Consider the following 16,473-nt stretch of genomic DNA (forward strand, 5'->3'; position numbering starts at 1 on the left):
GAAACGAAAAGAGAAAGAAAAAGAGCTTACTACGTATAACGTTAAAAGAGTCGCCAACGTATACCGACTTGTACATACGAAACTGAATGACATAGCGAACTTGGAAATGCGTACAATCGTCTCATTTCAGAGATTGGCAAAATTAGACTAGGCAAAAAACGAGACGAGAAGAAACAAAATATCTCTTGCACGAGATCCGAATCGTCGTTCAAATCGATTGGCAGAAAAAGATGGAGGTCAAAGAATATTTATTCGCGGGCTTTTGTCATTTTTCCTTTCAAGCAGTTTAAGATGGAAAATTGGAAGGCATAGTCGGTCGGCGTACTTCGACCGCGAACTCTTATGTAACTCTTACAAAATGTTGCATCTGTTTTTGATTTCAGTCGGTGTGATGTCCAGCTCCGACAGGGATGCCGGCTTCTGTAGCGGCGGAGACGAGGACGACATATCCGACCTACGCTCGCCAAGCGCCTCGGAAGATAGCCTAGAAGTGCAAGTAACGCCGATATCGTTAAAAAATAAAAGAAAGTTGGCGGAACCACGGAAAATTCACGAACCAAACCCAGCACCGTTGAAAAAACGAAGGTTCCAACGGATCGAGGAAGAGATCGTACCGGACGAGGAGTCGACCAGAACGCTTCGATCACCGAGCCCGTTTCGACCATGGAGCTATACCAGCAACAAGAGCATCGATGCGAAACTTTCTTTACCGATTACAACCGCAGAGAGATCTACGGCTAACCAACCAACAACCTGTGTTTTTTCCTTGCTAACGAACGTGCCATCGCCAACGATTCACGTTTCAAATCGAATCAACCATCATCATCATCATCATCATCACCATCACCATCATCATCGTCACCGACACCACCAACGTTATTGTCAAACCAACGAGCGTGATCGCGGCAACGGTAACGACAACGTTCGACAAGGTAATTCGGATCGTAGCCAGGATTCCGACGACGGTGATACGTGCGAAGACACCAAAGAGTCGCAAAGTCGAGACAGTTCACCCAACGGAGTACGACAGTCGACGCAAACGCGTACACCTCGAGCTGAAAAGCGAGAACTATCTCGTCAAAAATTTGACAACGCTACCACCTCGTGTGCAATTTCTACGTCCGATACGGCCATAGCATCATCGCCTATGACACTGTCTCCGATCGCGCTTCCAAGACTGCAAGAGGAACCTCTGTCACTGGTGCTGAGAGGCGATGTAACCGCCAGAGTACCTTCGCATCCAGCGGTAAACGGTAACTACGAGAAAACCTGCTCGTATCCCGTAGAACGTACGAACGTTTTGACCGCCTCGTCATTGTCTTCGTCTCTGTTATCGTCGTCGTCGTCGTCGTCGTCGTCCTCATCGTCTTCGTCGTTGTCCTCAACGTCGTCTTCGTCTTCTACCTCCTCTTCGTCGTCGTTATCATCGGCATCGTCCTCGTCGTCGTCGTCTTCATCTCAGTCGTCTCACCATCAACAAATTCATCGATCCTGCTCGAGCAACGGTAATTCTTGCTCGACGACAGGGACAACGGCCGCAATGATAACAACGGTGGTAAGCACACCGACGACTACGATGACAAACGTGCAGAGTAGTCAGACGAGGCAACATCCAACAGCGGGACAACAGAGAAACTATAAAAACATGACACGCGAAAGGAGAATAGAAGCAAACGCCAGAGAACGGACAAGGGTGCATACTATAAGCGCTGCATTCGATACGCTTAGGCGTGCTATACCCGCGTATTCCCACAATCAAAAGCTGTCGAAGCTATCCGTGTTAAGGATCGCGTGTAGTTACATCATGACGCTGGGGAAGATCGTCGATACTGCGGAAGGCGAGACGACCAACGGCGCCTCGTTGGGAGCTTGCGTGGATCTTGTATCTAAAACTATTCAGACAGAGGGCAAGCTTAGAAAGAGAAAAGAAGACTGAGCTCCACGTACGCTTTGAAATTCGAAAATATACGCAAGACAATATGTATGTATATTATTGTATATGTATACGTATAATGAACGTTGACCATCAGCGAATGAACCCACCGATCGTTAAAAATTCAAATGACGATAGTAGATGACTAAATACCCTTCAACGAAGAAATTCCTTTCCCGTCCGTCGAATCAGCGATTGGATGAAATCGTTTCGATCTCGGATGTCAAATTTTTCGTTTGTTCGTTCGAGTCGTGAATCATCGATGGTTAACCGATAAACGATGACTATGATGGTAGTAACCATAAATAGTGAATAATATGTATAGTAGAACCGATTGCGGAAAGCAAGAATACGCGATCCCGAATCGAGAGTCGGGTGTGAAACGTCGAAGCCAGGCGTATAATAAAACGTTGCGCAGTATAAAAATAGCTTTTCACGTTATTTCGACAAAACGCGCATTTACGATGCGAACAATGCGTGTGCGTTTCGATGGAGCGCGTGAAATCGTACAATTTTACGTTGTAAGACTACCACGAGCCTGTGCATACGTTCGTATTTACTTCTATCGAGATTCGAATAAATAAAACGAAAAACAAACGTAAACAAATTTTTGCCAATTTATTGATAAAAAAAAGAAAGACAGACACTCCTCGTCCTTCGTGTCCTTAATGGTGGGAGATGGCTAGACTGTACGTATTAATGCAAATTCATATTTTTACGAATATAATTAAAAAACCAGAATTCGAATAAAAAGCTGTTATGTCTGTAAAACGTTAAAAAAGGCACTATGCTTTGAATATTTCATATATTTTTGCATATTATGTACAGTTTTGCATGTCCAAATCTTCCATAGAAAATGTTATATAGAAACCCACAGTTTGGATATTGCGGTAAAAACGCGACGTGATTTGGTCTACTGTGATTTTCTCCGAATGACACACGTTTCCGCAAACAAATCCATCCATCGATCGCAATATTTGCTTCTAAGAAATCGTGTACGTTATCGATGCCACGCATTGACAAAAGTGCACGCGTATAGATCACGGAATCCCGCACATAGTTGCAGTCTAATCGACGGACGACGATTCGATATTGGATACCGAAGCGAAAACCCAAACGAAACGCGAGAAACGTTAGCACTTATCGCGCGCGTTTATAAGTCCAAGGCTAAAAAAACGGACCATGATGTAAGTACATGCACGCTGTGCCAACGTCCGACATCGTTCATCGTGTATGCAACATATACTTCCGATGCACGAACGAATCGTACACGCGCACCTGCTAAGAAACAGAGGCAGCTGCATTTTATCATTTCACGAGTTTCGCTTAATTTTTGGAGGTTACACGAGGCGAATAATAATCACTCGCGTTGTTCTTATTACACGTGCGATGTGTAAAAAAAACGAGAAGATGAACGCGAACGATGAAATCGGTGGCAGGACAAAATTGCTTCTTTCTATTGCTCTTATATTCCTATTATCTATCCTTCCTGTCGAATAACGACGAGTCATACGTTGATATGAAAACGTCGATTTTACCGATTCGTTTAATATCTCGATTTGAATAATTGTGGTGTAAACACGTATTTAGTTGTTAGTAGTGAATCGTGAATCAGGAATCCGTGAATGGTCTGGTCAATCGTGGCAGCGAGACACGTCATAGCTCATGGGCATAAGATCGAAAAACGAAAGGAGTCGCGGAATTTAGGTAGAGAAAGAGGAAGAAAAGGGAAGAAAGAGAGCGGCGAGCATATACGTAAAGCAAGATTAACGAGGCGAAATACTGTCTGGTGGGAGGTTGCCAGAGCGTTGGCGCCAGCTGACCACCGTCGCGTCGTCGGACGACCTACGCGAATGTGTACGCGTGTACACTACTACCACGGACCACCGTTCCGCTTCTCTCAACGACTCAGCCGACTTCTTCGGAGATGACGCGCGCGCATGTTCGCTAATCACCTTATTCTGACTCCCCATTTTTCTTCGCGTTTCTTAATTACGTTCCGAGATTTTCTCTTAAGATGGTTGTCAATGAGAATTCCGATAGCTTCAATCATCGAATATTATCCGAAACGTCTGTTCCAACTACACATACACACACAAACACATATATATTACTAGTTTTGCAATTCGCAACATCGCGACAGCACTCTTCGTAATCTTGTCCAAGTTTCTGCGTTCATAGAAATCACCTGTATTTACTGACGTGTTTGCGAATTCAGCGACCATCGCTACGGCTACGTTTGTATATACACGCATACATTAGAATGAACGTAAGCATAAACGCGCAACAAACAAATGGCGTAAATAGCGCGTGACAGGATATCGATATCTGCTCTGTTTAATTAACGCAACATCAACTACGTCAGCAGTCCCAGAAATTGCACGAGATCGCTAAAATGTATGACTACCACCCCGTTAGATGCGAATGTTCATCACGATTCCAAGTAATTCGTCTTTCCGCTTGACGATATATCGTCGTGTTACGCATTTAAACCTTCCAATCGGTGGCAATCATCTAATCTCGTTCCTCCCACATTCTCCTTTACTAAACTAGTACCCCGAATGTATTATTCGGAAAAATAGTGTAACAGAAGGAACAGGCAAAAAATCAAACGGGAGGAGTAGGAAAAACCATAGACGAAGAAGACAAGTGTAAAGTTCAAACTGTCGATCGAAAAGTAATAATCGATTACAGAAACAGGTTAGAAGTTAGAACCGATTAGAAGCGAGAGCGGGTCACAACTTGTTTGCTATCTGGCTCTGTCTATTGGCCGCGAGCATCCAGTGCATGCGTGTCTGTTCACGTATATCTATATGTATATGCTTCTCGTATAGTCGGTGCGAGAGTGATTTTGTATATAGGATGCGACAATGTGGCGCCAAGCTCTCGCAGCCAAGCCAGTTTCTACTATATACGCATACACATACATAAGTACATACATACCACTCTTTCGCTCTGATCTGTGCGCAGACGATGCGACTATGCAGGGTGTTTAAGACGCGACCAGTCAACCAGTTGTTTCGCGTCTTCGGCAAAAACATGATGAACGCAGCCACCAAACACTCTTTTTCCCATACGAACACCACTTGACACACGACGGCATATCTTTTATTCCCATCGATCCTTCCATGCTTTCCGTCTATACATTTACTTACCAAATCACCATAAACATCGATTCATATAATCGTTATCGATATCGTTATTCTTCAGCGAAACTGTTCATTCATATTCGATCGAAGATCAAACGATTCGATCGATCGAGTCACGTGTGTTCTTCGACCAACACAATGTTTGTCAAACAAGTGCAAACAAACGATCGAGCGAATTTTTTAAATTCAAAATAGAAAGTACCGCTACTATGTTGTAATATACAATTAGTGATATAAAGTGTGCATCCGTACACGAACGCAACGCACAACATCGAGTGCGTGGAAACGACGCTATATTTTCCCAAAATACAATTTTAAATTATATACTAGCGATATCTGGTGGTGACGGAAGGAAACTGCATTATCTGCGAACACTGGTTTATCGATATACGTATGTCGATTACATGAAATGAGTCGAAACTAGCTCCCTCTTCAACGTCTTCGTGTCAACGATTGATATAAATCGTAACCGATGTTGATGTTACTACATACGTGTGATATATCTTTCAAGTGCATCACTCGCATAACAAAACGAACTGTGTCGAGAAATATTGCAAATTTTCTCTACGACAGAATACCTCTATGAGATATTTTGTCCATCCTATTCTATAAAATGAGTAAGCGATACACATTATTATTGTTAGCGATTGTATACACGTTCAAATAATAACATGATCTGCTAGGTTCACAAAATAGGAGGACGGTTAAGTCGCAACAGATTGTATCGGAACCGGTCCACAAAAAACGACGTACGAACGATACTACTAGTGTTTACCTCTCTCAGCCTATTGCAAGTACAAGTGCAAACATACCTCTATCAAATACTTCTCCTAGTCGCGTGATATCCCAAGATGACGATCAACTTGTTAATAGCGTAATACAATATCTTCTTATATTGGACAGAGGAAAACAAATTGTCAATAAAACTCGTATAATAAAAAATGTTTTTGGTAATCAAGGAAAACGTTTTCTTTCAGTAATGAACAAAGCAAAAAGTCTGTTATCAAAGGTACGAGTAAAACTATGACTTCCTGTTGTAATCAAAGTTTTAAATTTATCCATGTGTTTATAGGTGTTTGGTTATGAACTGGTAGAACTCGAAGGTAACAAATATATGCTAGTAAATAAAATAAAGAACGAATTACCACATATTTGTCCTCTTGGAAGCGAAGGTAGCCAACAAGTATTGTTATTCATAGTGCTTACTCACATCTTCATGCTTCAAAACTCCTGTAGCGAAGGTAGTAATGCCATGTGAAATATATAGTGTTGTTTGAGAATGATCCTAATTTCTATTTATGCTCTTCAAATTATTTCAGAGTCTTTGTCGAATTTTCTTGCAAATTTAGATATTCCTTATGCAGATAACAATCAACATGTTTACTTTGGTAATGTCAAGTACTTGATAGACGAGGTAAAATATACAGTCTGAAAAATAGAGGCAAGTTAGAAAAATTACAAATTTGATGTGAAATAGAAATTGAGGTAAAATTAATTTGCTGACAGGTTTTTGTTGCTCAAAAATACCTTGACAAAATAACTATGGAAACAATAAATTTAACTAAGACAGAGTTTAAATGGGGTCCTCGTGCAGTGCATGAATTTTCTCAACGTGCTGCTTTGGAATTCGTGTCTGAGGTGAGAACATGTTTTCAATTCAATTTAAACGTACATAGTCTTTTCAATGATAAAAGTTATGTGTCTATAACAGGTATACAATGGACGTCCAATAAAAAGCTGGCAATTACAATTTCAAGCTTTAACTGCTCAAGAAAAATTAGATAGATAAATTTCACAGACATATCATTGCAAATGTGATAAAGAAGAACAGATTGCCATATTTTAAACAATAATCTATTTATAAAATGTACTTTTTTCAAATATAGAGATTACCTACAAATGAATTTTGTTTGTAACAAAAGATTTTTCATAGCATAGATTCCGAGATAATTTTAAGCTTAAGACAAGCATTGCGATCCAATTCGTCAAACAACTAAAGGAATAATCGACGCTTAAAATGTTTACAAACGTCCCTGAGAGCAGCCGTAAAACTGCGATGCGAGATTAAAACGCGCGCATGTATATATGTGCAGTCCTCGAGTTTAGTAGGATAATCGAAAGAAATCTAAAATACTCAGAGTTGCCCTAGTTTTAACTAAATCTAATCGGATTCATATTTCCGTTTTTAATTCCGTTACTACGTCGTACAACGAAGAACACTTACAAGCAGAAAAAATATAAAAAGAATAAAAAATAAACGAAATGAATTTTTCTTATACATTTTTAACGTGTCTTCTACAGACAAAAAATTTCCACATCTCGCAAAATTCACTGAAAACACACCATAATCTACGTCACAATGCGTTTCAGTGATACGAAAAATGCAAAAAGGTAAAGCATAATGGTATAGTATTCAAGTTCTCGTTTGTTTTATTCAAAGACCATAATTTAATGTTTGAACAAAATCTTTAACCGTACTTTGTTTCGACATATCTCGAGAGATATATTTCAAGGATGTAAATATAGCGCTACCATTGGCTAAAACCTTCTAAATATTATAAAATGATATAAAGTTTCATAATAAACAGTAAAGATGAAAAATATCCCATCGTAAACAATAAATATTAAAAACAAGGATCGTCGTTAAAACGGCATGCTTTCGAACACAGAGCATTTCCACCAGAGAACAGGGATGCAAACGCGCAGTTACCAGTAATCGAGGTAAAAATCAGCTGGGCCAGCGAATCTGTGTCAGGCTGGGGGATCTAAACTAGCACGAGGCTTTACCGAATATTCAGTATTCGGCCGTCCTCCTCGCTAGGTGGTAGTGCGGTGCTCTACAGTTCGCATCACTGTAATACCGCGCGCATTACCGTCTATCTAGTCTACTTCCTATTTTCATCCTGCAACGCGTCACATTGTACAACATCATTCTTAATTTTTTATTCAAATCAATTGCGCTGCGGGATCATTGTATCATATATATATATATATATATATATATATATATATATATATGTACGTGCATACGCTCGCGCGCACTTGTGCATATGAATCGACATACATACAACGCGATATTACAAATTAGTACACGATTAAAATTCATTCTTCAACATGATAGAGAAGCAACGAACTAAATTACAATAACGAAATGATAAATAACTAAGTGAATAAATCGTGACTGAATACAAGCGAGAAATGAAATTAATGAAATCGCAAAACGACCATATGATAATCGCGAAATAACGATACATGACGTCGTTTGACAAAATACTTTTCGCGTAAGTGATTAATAAGATGTGGAAAAAATGTGACAATGACCGTTCGATAGTTCTAAATGGCCGAAAACAACCGAGTATCGTACCAGAACGGTACTCCTTTTGGTCATGACGTTTGAATTTTCTCCCGCGCGATAACCGATCAAACAGTAAACCGAAAAATTTATTCGTTTCGATCTTACGCCCAACCATTATATGTATTAAAATCCAACAGCGAACTAAAAAAGAAAGACAACTTCCCAAGATGTATGACCTCGATATATAATGTTTATCGTGGATGATCGACATTATACTTCGTACACCACGTTGTGTTCGCGATAGAAATATTTATAATAACTTTTAATAAATGGAAAAAGTGTGACTATCAAAATGGTGTATGTCTAACATCCATTATCGATAATCGCTTGGAGAAAGAAGCTATAAAAAAAAATTGTTATTTAACGTTAGAATAGTGAACGTAGAAGCACGCGTGTAGTTGAACGCTTGAAGAACGTTGTATGAAACGAGAAACTGGGCAAAATGTTCAATCTATATCAAAATTTGAACAAAAAGGACGAAGATCACAAAGAGTCGGACGTGACCGGACACGATAGATTCTGGCAGGAACGTCCGAGGACGCGTCGAAAGCGTCGTGCTGTCAATCGAAGGACTCAGAGCGCCATCGAATTTGATTCCGAGGCTATAGTTTCCGCTCGAGGCACTCTTCGTCGTGGAAGAAGCGCGAGTATCGAAGATGAAGATAGCGACGAAGAAAAGAGTTACCAATTGACCAACAAAATCGACAATCTAGCTAAAATACTATTTAGTCGCGTATCCGCTGCTCGAGGTTGCAAGGATTCCGATGTCAAGTACGTTCTACTTCTTGCCTTCTTTTTCTTCTGTTTTCTTTCTATTCGTTCTCTTTTTTTGTTTCCTTCCCTTTTTCTCTTATTTCTATCTCTTCGTCCCTTGTTCTTATTCTCAAGTTTCTTTCATGATCTCATTCATGACCATTTTTAATATTATTATTAATATTAACGTGTCACGTCCATACAGTTATCAGCAGCATTGCCATTTAGTGTATGTATATATATATATATATACTAGCATGACAGAGAGGAATGTTTCGCACGATCGATACTAGCCGAGTTATTCTAATTCCAGCTAACGACAGCAAAACACTACTTGAGGCATATCACTACTTGAATATCCATCATCGTTAAAATCGAAATTTGTTCGTACTAATACGATAAACGTCTAACGTAAATATATATGTAGATCTTTTCCTGTTTCGACTGTAATTATTGTTCGAGCTTCATTATATCGTTCGATTAGTCTACATGTCATTCGCGAAACGTTAATACTCCTGAAATATTGTTTGTCAAGCAGTTACCTATCGATCGTCCTCGAGTATACTTGACCCTCGATTTCACGATACACACCATTAAAGCGACCAGTAGCACAAATAAAATTGAGTTGCTATTCATTTACAAAGCGGATCGATCACCAATCTTTCTTCTAGGTTATAAGTAACCGAGTTTCTGAATCATTTCCGATCGAAATGATACGTACATAGTACGTATAAATGCTAAATATATATAACCATATTGAAATACGGTTTTGCTTGAAAGTAATTATATTAAAATTATGATTTTTTATTAAATTTTCTTCCGATGACAACAGAAACGAGTGATTTCGATATAATTGATCGCCATCACGATTGCACACAAAATGTGCGATCTCGAAGTAAACGAATACCAGTCGTACAACAACGCAGGTAATGCGCGAGCCTTTCTATTTCTCATTCATCTTAACTTTTGCAAAATTCGTAAGATGAATCGGAGATATAGAGAATGAAAGAAACAAGTTTGTTCGTGAAACGTCGATATTACTACAATAGTCATCTTATTAGATGAAACCCTTGTATTCGTAGAGGGAGATGGCTGCTCGCTAATAACGCGACCGATCCAGTTTGTAGTGGTTGGTGTGTACATCTAATCTGTTATTGGTATCGCTCAAGGAATCGTTCATTGGAACAAGAAGTTATTCATAAGCGAAATTATAATTTTTCGGCTAACTTGGAAGATGATACCGCTGATTGGTAATGCATTCTGTTTCTTTTTTAGTTTTCCTTTTTTTTAAATCGAAGAACATGCACACATACACACCTGATTCTGGTTCGTTTGATTTTGACAACTTGAAATGATTATACAGCGTTAAAATTCCAACGAGAACAATCGTTCTAAAGATAGTCAATTTGGACAGTCAATTATTCAAACTAGGTTCAAATTTTGCCAATATAAACACAGCAAACGTGTCTCGTTATAGTTCGAATAAAATTTCAAAGTGTTTTATATAACACAAGCACATGAAAGTTTACTATGATAAATATACGAATATTTTTACGAATACCACTGTAGATATGTGCTGATGAGATTTGAATAGAAATTATTTATCATTTATTCGATTTGGGGCGATTTTCTTTTCGTCTCCGTTAAAATCGCATGCACCTGATGGAAATTAAATTAATTTGCTGTATGCTTGAAAATAGGAATGGAAGGCATAACTACACGGCGTTGGATCATGGACCATCTGTTTGCGAAAATGTTGGCGAGTACATGGAAATGGAAAAAAGATCGAGAGACCGTGCCTTATCAATTTGTCAGGCCTATATCCGTAGAACACCGCGCTACAGTCTCGTCAAGCAGCTGAATAATCTCGGTAAATTCTTGTGCCTTGGTTAACCTTTCATTCAGCTGGATTTTATTTATAATTAATAAGTATGTAAGTGGTAAAGAACGTTAGCATGTAGACTGACACGCGGGCCATGCTATTATCATTTTTAATCTTCTTACCATTTGTACCAGGCTCTAGAATGGACAAACATTGGTTCATAGTAAGAGATACTTCTTTAAAAACCGATCGACTGATTACGTTAGCTCCGTTAAATAGAAACTGCTCGTTGAGCATAACTCCACTGACAAAGAACGTTTTGAACGACTTATTCTTAGCCTTACAGCATCCGTATATATGCCCTATATTCGATATCGATTTTATCGAATTGGAAAGTCAAAACTACGTGATCGTAGTTCAACCGATCAGTCAAGGCAGCCTGAAAGATTTGATATACGGAGTAAGTATCATGATCGTATATAGATAGTCATATTAATTTGCTGATAATGAATAAGATAAAACATAGAGAGTTAAATTTTAGAAGCTTGAATTAAATGAAATGTTCAGATGTTATTTTATTTTTTTCACTAGATTGAAAGAACGGGTTGGAACGAAGACTGGAATCAGAAGTACGGTTCTCGCGGTAAAGGACTTCCTTTACCTCAGGTTCAACAAATGGGACGTCAAGTGCTAGAGGCGTTGACTTTTTTAAAAGAAAGAGGATTTCCAACGGTAATCCATTTACATTCGGGAAATGTGCTCGTACAAAATGGTGTCGCACGTCTCGCCGGCCTAGAAAACACGCTCCTCGGTTTCACCAGCCGAATACATCCATTAATCGCTTCTCGTATTTCGCAAAATATCTCGATTGACATGATATGTTTCGGTAAGATTAATTTCAACTATTCTTTGAATCGAAATTCTACTTTTATCACTCTACTTTCCAACGATCAATCACATTTATCATCTTTCAGGTCATATGTTGTTTGAGATGTGCGCTGGGTACGAATTACCATCGTTTAAACCAAATTCCACGCATCTGTCGGACATTGAAATATATCCACAAGTACAAATTCTTTCTTTCTGTTCGTTATTTGCTTCCGCTCTTTCTTTATTTCATTTGTTCGCACGCTTTGTTACTAATTATATCACACATTATTGCTCCATTTATTTTCATCGGTTTGTTAAAAATACTAACAGCTATGTTAATAAATACGATCGATATTTTATCTCATTGCGAATGACCTATGTGTACGTACACAAGCGATCTAACAATTTCTATGCATCATGATTTATCAAGCATTTAAAATTACCTAATCCTTGTTCCTCGACATTTTCGACAAATCTCATAAAAATAAAAAGTCACCAGTCGATCGAAATGTTTGTGTACAGGTTGTTGAGTTACTCCAGTTCATATTTGGTGAATCATCTAATCGTCAGAAGATTATTGAGGAGCTTCTTGTACATGATTTATTCAGAAATATTGATCTTCGTGAAATGCGAAGTGCTCCTGTTACGGTACAAATATATTTTTAGTGGCATATGTATACTCTATCATTTCAAATTACATACATTATCACTTTTTCTTACAGATATTTCGTCCAACATTAACACCGCCCATAGTAAATTTACTCGACGGTATTAAACGACAAAATGCCAATAAAAGGTAATGTGATCGTATGAAATATAACGCTAGAATAATTTGTTCGTACCTATTTCTATATTTTGCTAAAGATTCGTTTTGCATGCACGAGCAGGCAGAGGTCGCGCTCTATAAGCGACGTGTATTTGACACGCAAATTTTGGTAATGACACGAAGGATCCGATTAATCGATTTAATTCTTTAAAAATCTTCATGATAGCATGTAATTCTTATCTTTTTCATATTGCAGAACCACACAGTTGGATATCGTCGATGAAGATACAACGTCTCTACATAGATCACATACCGTTTGCAAAAATTCTTTACTCGATGAGATTTATAACGAGCTTTCAAACACGGCTGTATAATTGTGGGAACAAAATTTGTTTCATTGCGATTTAATCTTTAATATATTCGTATATTTCTCTACCGAGTGCCAAAAGTTATACCAATCTCTATTTCTAGTATAGTTATTGAATTACAAATTTAATATGAAAAAGAAAAGAAATAAGAAAAGAATTAGAGATAAAAAAAGGAAAAATAATATGGAAAGGCCAATAAAAAGTGGAAAAAAAGAAAAAAAATATAAATCTTACAAGAGTAATGTATTTTATTATTTAAAATATCAAAAGACACACAAAATATCTACACGTTTATGGAAGAAGTATGAAAATGATAAAATGTCATCTTATATGAATTGTAAATTCAATCCCTTCTATCACAAATTATTCCTACATATTTTTTCTATTCAGTTTTCATTGAATTTCGTCCTATGTCGACGAAATAACGTTGAAAATGAAAAAATTATCTATATAAGAAGGTATCGTCAAATACATCAAATGCACGCACCTCACAATTACGCTCAATTTTCAATCAATTCAGAACCAATGGAATCAAAATGTTCAGGATAATATTTGAGTTGTTAAACATTTAATAAGATTCGAATAACATAAACGTGTTCCTATCATCTCGCAATGATACTTTGCAATCTTCATTTACCAAAACTAAAACATATGATGCTTTGAATTAAAAAAGGAGAAACTATACTTCATCGAAAACTATTTTAAACTCATTCTATTGTATAGTGCAAACTTAATTTTACATATAAACGTAAAAACTTTCAACACATCACGAAATTTTTAGAGAAAAAATTATTTTTCTAGAAGTTTGTACATAATATGTATCGTGATATTATAATCAATGAAATACTATTATATCAATTATTTCTAAGAAACATCAAAAGTTCACATGCGACGCTTGTTTAGTTAATTATAGAAATGTGTGTGTAATTAATATGTGTTTGTAAGCGGACGTAAGATCGGTAATAAAAATAGGTATTATTGCTTCTCGATGATCGTTTTCATTTAAATGTATAAATTCACTTTAATGTCTTCTTAAACCTAATTGGGTCATTGGTTTCACATGAGCACACGCACATGTGTATGTACGCAAATGCGCATATGTCGATAGTAAATTTCAGTATCAAATAATTTAATTGATTACTTTTCTTATACATCTTATGAAGCACCAGCTTCTAATTCACTCGCTGGTGTATCTGGTTCTTCATCATTGTAAATATTTTCCGCCATTTGCCACACCTGCATTATATTGTCTTCCGATACAGAACATATGACCCAAGGCTCATTTGGATTCCACGAAAAGTCACTAATTTTTGCGGTATGACCACCATGAATAAACTATAGAAAATGTAAACGCATTTGTAATATCTTAGGAATTTCGAGGTTCTACATAATTAAGAAGAAAAAAAAAAAAAAAAAAAATGAGGAACATATTATATACCAGTAACTCGGGTGGTCCATCTTCAGCATCTTCGCTGGATTGTTCTTCACCAATTTTACTAAGATCCCACACATGAAGACGCCTGTCTGTACCGCTACTAGCTAATATCGTCTCGTTATGCGGTGACCACTGAACTTGAAAGATCTCGTCTTTGTGAGATTCGAAAGAATGTAATTTTAATTTAAGATTCCTCAAGTCCCAAAGTGCTACTGTTTTATCGGCACTGCCAGTCGCAAGAATAAATTCCGAATATGGATTAAAACTCAAGCAATTCACTTCGGCAGTGTGAGCATCAACTGTATGACTTGGTTTACTGGTATTGTTACATCTAATAATTATAAAAATAAGACGAACAATTAAAAAAGTTAATTGTAACAATATTTATGTTGTTGTGATCGTCAATGACTTTGTGTGATAACATATATAATTATTAATTACCTAGTGTCCCAGATCATCAATTTCTGATCATCCGCGACAGATCCAAATAAAGATTCGTGTAACAGATGCCAAGCCACATCTTCAACAACAGCAGTATGTCCAGTAAAGATTGTTTTTGCATCTATCACACGATTTTCTTTAGGGGGTGCATTAATATCCCATAAACAAATTGTATGATCATCAGATGCACTAAGCAAATATCCATTCAAGTTTGGATTCCATGATAAACCATATCCTTCTTTTTGGTGTCCCCTTAATCTGACATCAAAGATATTAAAACTACCATCATATGAGTTTTGTTACCTCTAATAAATATACAAAAATGTATTCACCTTAGATCAGGCTGGCATTCACCATTAGGATCTGGTTTACTTGGGTGTTTTGTGTAATCAAAAACAAGGACATCGCTAGATGGTGTTTTGGTTGCAATTACACATGGGTTTTGTGGCATATATCGTGCTCTATTTACCTCTCCTTCATGATTTATTTTTATTTCAATTTCTATCTTTCCACTGACAGAACCAAATCCTCCAAATTCTCCTTTCTCATTATCATAGTGAGATGCATCAAATTGAGCATCCTCATTCGGTAATTGTACACTAGCTATAAGCAAATGATTTTGTTCGTCCGAAGTATGAGTACCCAAAATAAGACGATGTACAGAATAATCCTTTCCTTCTGGTCTAGTTACATCTGGTAACCATTGAGCAGTTAAAGATGGCCATTCTAAAGCATGTGTCATCACAAGATCATATAAAAACGGAGTATTTTTCTTCCATATTTTATATTCTTCATTGATAACTCTTTCTTCCACAGCATCGTCAAAGGTTTCTACAATTAAATAACTTGTGAAATAAAATGAACAGAATATTTAAGAAAAAATTAAAATGTATATAAATATTAACATATACACGTGATTAAATGATTTTTTACATTATACAATCGTATGATGAAGCATTCAAAATATGAAAATGGTACGAAAAAATAAATCAATTCGTCGCTAGATTAATACAGTTAGGAAAAAATGTGCCAGAATTAAAAAATCAATATTTTAACTAACGAAAATCGTATCTTTTTGTAACATTATAACCTATCGAAATACAATTCCGTCACATATGCTGTATGTACACAATGTAAGAAGACTTTATGTCTTAATGTAAAACAAAATGAAATAATAACGATAAATCAAACCAATTTTAAACAATAATCTTTATTTTTCATAGAAATTTGTGAAAAAGAAATGTTGAAAAAGATATCCTTGTTTATCATAATACTGAAAGCATTCTTTGAAACGGCAAACGACTGATAGACTTAACTATAAAAATAATTAGAAAAATTAAAAGAAATGTAAAGTAATTTATATTAATCTTACCACCGTCTTTATCGCCCATTATTATATTTCGCTAAAACTTCAACACTAACAAGGTATGTTTAACCCGCCAAAAGCCGTGATACCTAGCCAGATTTTGCTAAAATGCAAGCGTACTTACTTGCAATCACGCCTTAAATATATGCTGCCTTTTCATTGCGCATGCGGTAACTATTCAGAATTGTATGCGATACGTAGCTTAATGTACATTT

General features: G+C 37.0%; 4 protein-coding genes and 1 long non-coding RNA gene across 12 annotated transcripts in view; 3 read left to right on the forward strand and 2 right to left on the reverse strand.

Moving 5' to 3' along the window:
* The window catches only part of LOC132905401 (uncharacterized), an 18,379-nt gene extending 15,839 nt beyond the window's left edge, over nt 1-2,540 (forward strand). For all 3 annotated transcript variants that reach the window (XM_060956694.1, XM_060956692.1, XM_060956693.1), the window contains exon 2: nt 384-2,540. In XM_060956694.1, coding sequence (XP_060812677.1) covers nt 392-1,936 — 1,545 coding nt within the window. In that variant the 5' untranslated portion in view covers nt 384-391 and the 3' untranslated portion in view covers nt 1,937-2,540. The remainder of the gene's footprint in view (nt 1-383) is intronic.
* LOC132905444 (uncharacterized) overlaps nt 1-5,290 on the reverse strand; it is a 20,659-nt gene extending 15,369 nt beyond the window's left edge. Inside the window, exon 1 of the long non-coding RNA XR_009657797.1 lies at nt 5,089-5,290. This is a non-coding gene — a long non-coding RNA (uncharacterized LOC132905444). The remainder of the gene's footprint in view (nt 1-5,088) is intronic.
* Nucleotides 5,291-5,525: 235 nt separating this feature from the next.
* On the forward strand, nt 5,526-6,986 carry LOC132905422 (non-structural maintenance of chromosomes element 3 homolog). Its single transcript, XM_060956727.1, has 6 exons — nt 5,526-5,699; nt 5,766-6,091; nt 6,155-6,323; nt 6,402-6,496; nt 6,589-6,720; nt 6,794-6,986. Exons 1-6 carry the CDS (start codon nt 5,696-5,698, stop codon nt 6,869-6,871), a joined length of 804 nt encoding a protein of 267 aa, XP_060812710.1. The 5' UTR covers nt 5,526-5,695; the 3' UTR covers nt 6,872-6,986.
* An 812-nt stretch (nt 6,987-7,798) lies between these two features.
* On the forward strand, nt 7,799-13,244 carry LOC132905404 (slowpoke-binding protein). 6 transcript variants are annotated; one of them, XM_060956701.1, is made up of 9 exons: nt 7,804-9,208; nt 10,891-11,060; nt 11,207-11,472; nt 11,604-11,898; nt 11,987-12,078; nt 12,405-12,530; nt 12,605-12,678; nt 12,770-12,817; nt 12,905-13,083. In XM_060956701.1, coding segments are annotated over exons 1-9 (1,401 nt in total). In that variant the 5' UTR covers nt 7,804-8,879; the 3' UTR covers nt 12,906-13,083. The 6 variants fall into 6 exon arrangements, with proteins under 6 accessions (XP_060812686.1, XP_060812685.1, XP_060812684.1 ...); XM_060956699.1 differs by lacking the exons at nt 7,804-9,208; nt 12,770-12,817 and adding exons at nt 9,251-10,116; nt 10,273-10,440 and having other exon boundaries at nt 12,905-13,244; XM_060956700.1 differs by having other exon boundaries at nt 12,770-13,244.
* On the reverse strand, nt 13,241-16,401 carry LOC132905408 (chromatin assembly factor 1 p55 subunit). The gene is made up of 5 exons (XM_060956709.1): nt 16,265-16,401; nt 15,225-15,723; nt 14,893-15,150; nt 14,455-14,782; nt 13,241-14,351 (listed from the first exon to the last, which is right to left on the reverse strand). Exons 1-5 carry the CDS (start codon nt 16,281-16,283, stop codon nt 14,172-14,174), a joined length of 1,284 nt encoding a protein of 427 aa, XP_060812692.1. The 5' UTR covers nt 16,284-16,401; the 3' UTR covers nt 13,241-14,171.
* Nucleotides 16,402-16,473: the final 72 nt, after the last annotated feature.

This window comes from Bombus pascuorum, chromosome 3, assembly GCF_905332965.1.
Source record: "Bombus pascuorum chromosome 3, iyBomPasc1.1, whole genome shotgun sequence".
Lineage (NCBI taxonomy): Eukaryota > Metazoa > Arthropoda > Insecta > Hymenoptera > Apidae > Bombus > Bombus pascuorum.

What these genes read in the sequence shown, in the direction of transcription:
- LOC132905422 (XM_060956727.1), top strand. An exon ending in CAAAAAGTCTGTTATCAAAG is followed by an intron (nt 6,092 to 6,154) that starts GTACGAGTAAAA and finishes ATGTGTTTATAG; the next exon opens with GTGTTTGGTTATGAACTGGT. An exon ending in CTTTGGAATTCGTGTCTGAG is followed by an intron (nt 6,721 to 6,793) that starts GTGAGAACATGT and finishes TGTCTATAACAG; the next exon opens with GTATACAATGGACGTCCAAT.
- LOC132905404 (XM_060956698.1), top strand. Translation starts at nt 8,880, where the DNA reads ATGTTCAATCTATATCAAAATTTGAACAAAAAGGACGAAGATCACAAA. An exon ending in TGAAAGATTTGATATACGGA is followed by an intron (nt 11,473 to 11,603) that starts GTAAGTATCATG and finishes TTTTTTCACTAG; the next exon opens with ATTGAAAGAACGGGTTGGAA. An exon ending in GATTGACATGATATGTTTCG is followed by an intron (nt 11,899 to 11,986) that starts GTAAGATTAATT and finishes ATCATCTTTCAG; the next exon opens with GTCATATGTTGTTTGAGATG.
- LOC132905408 (XM_060956709.1), bottom strand. An exon ending in GAATGCCAGCCTGATCTAAG is followed by an intron (nt 15,151 to 15,224) that starts GTGAATACATTT and finishes CTTTGATGTCAG; the next exon opens with ATTAAGGGGACACCAAAAAG. An exon ending in TTGATGATCTGGGACACTAG is followed by an intron (nt 14,783 to 14,892) that starts GTAATTAATAAT and finishes TATAATTATTAG; the next exon opens with ATGTAACAATACCAGTAAAC.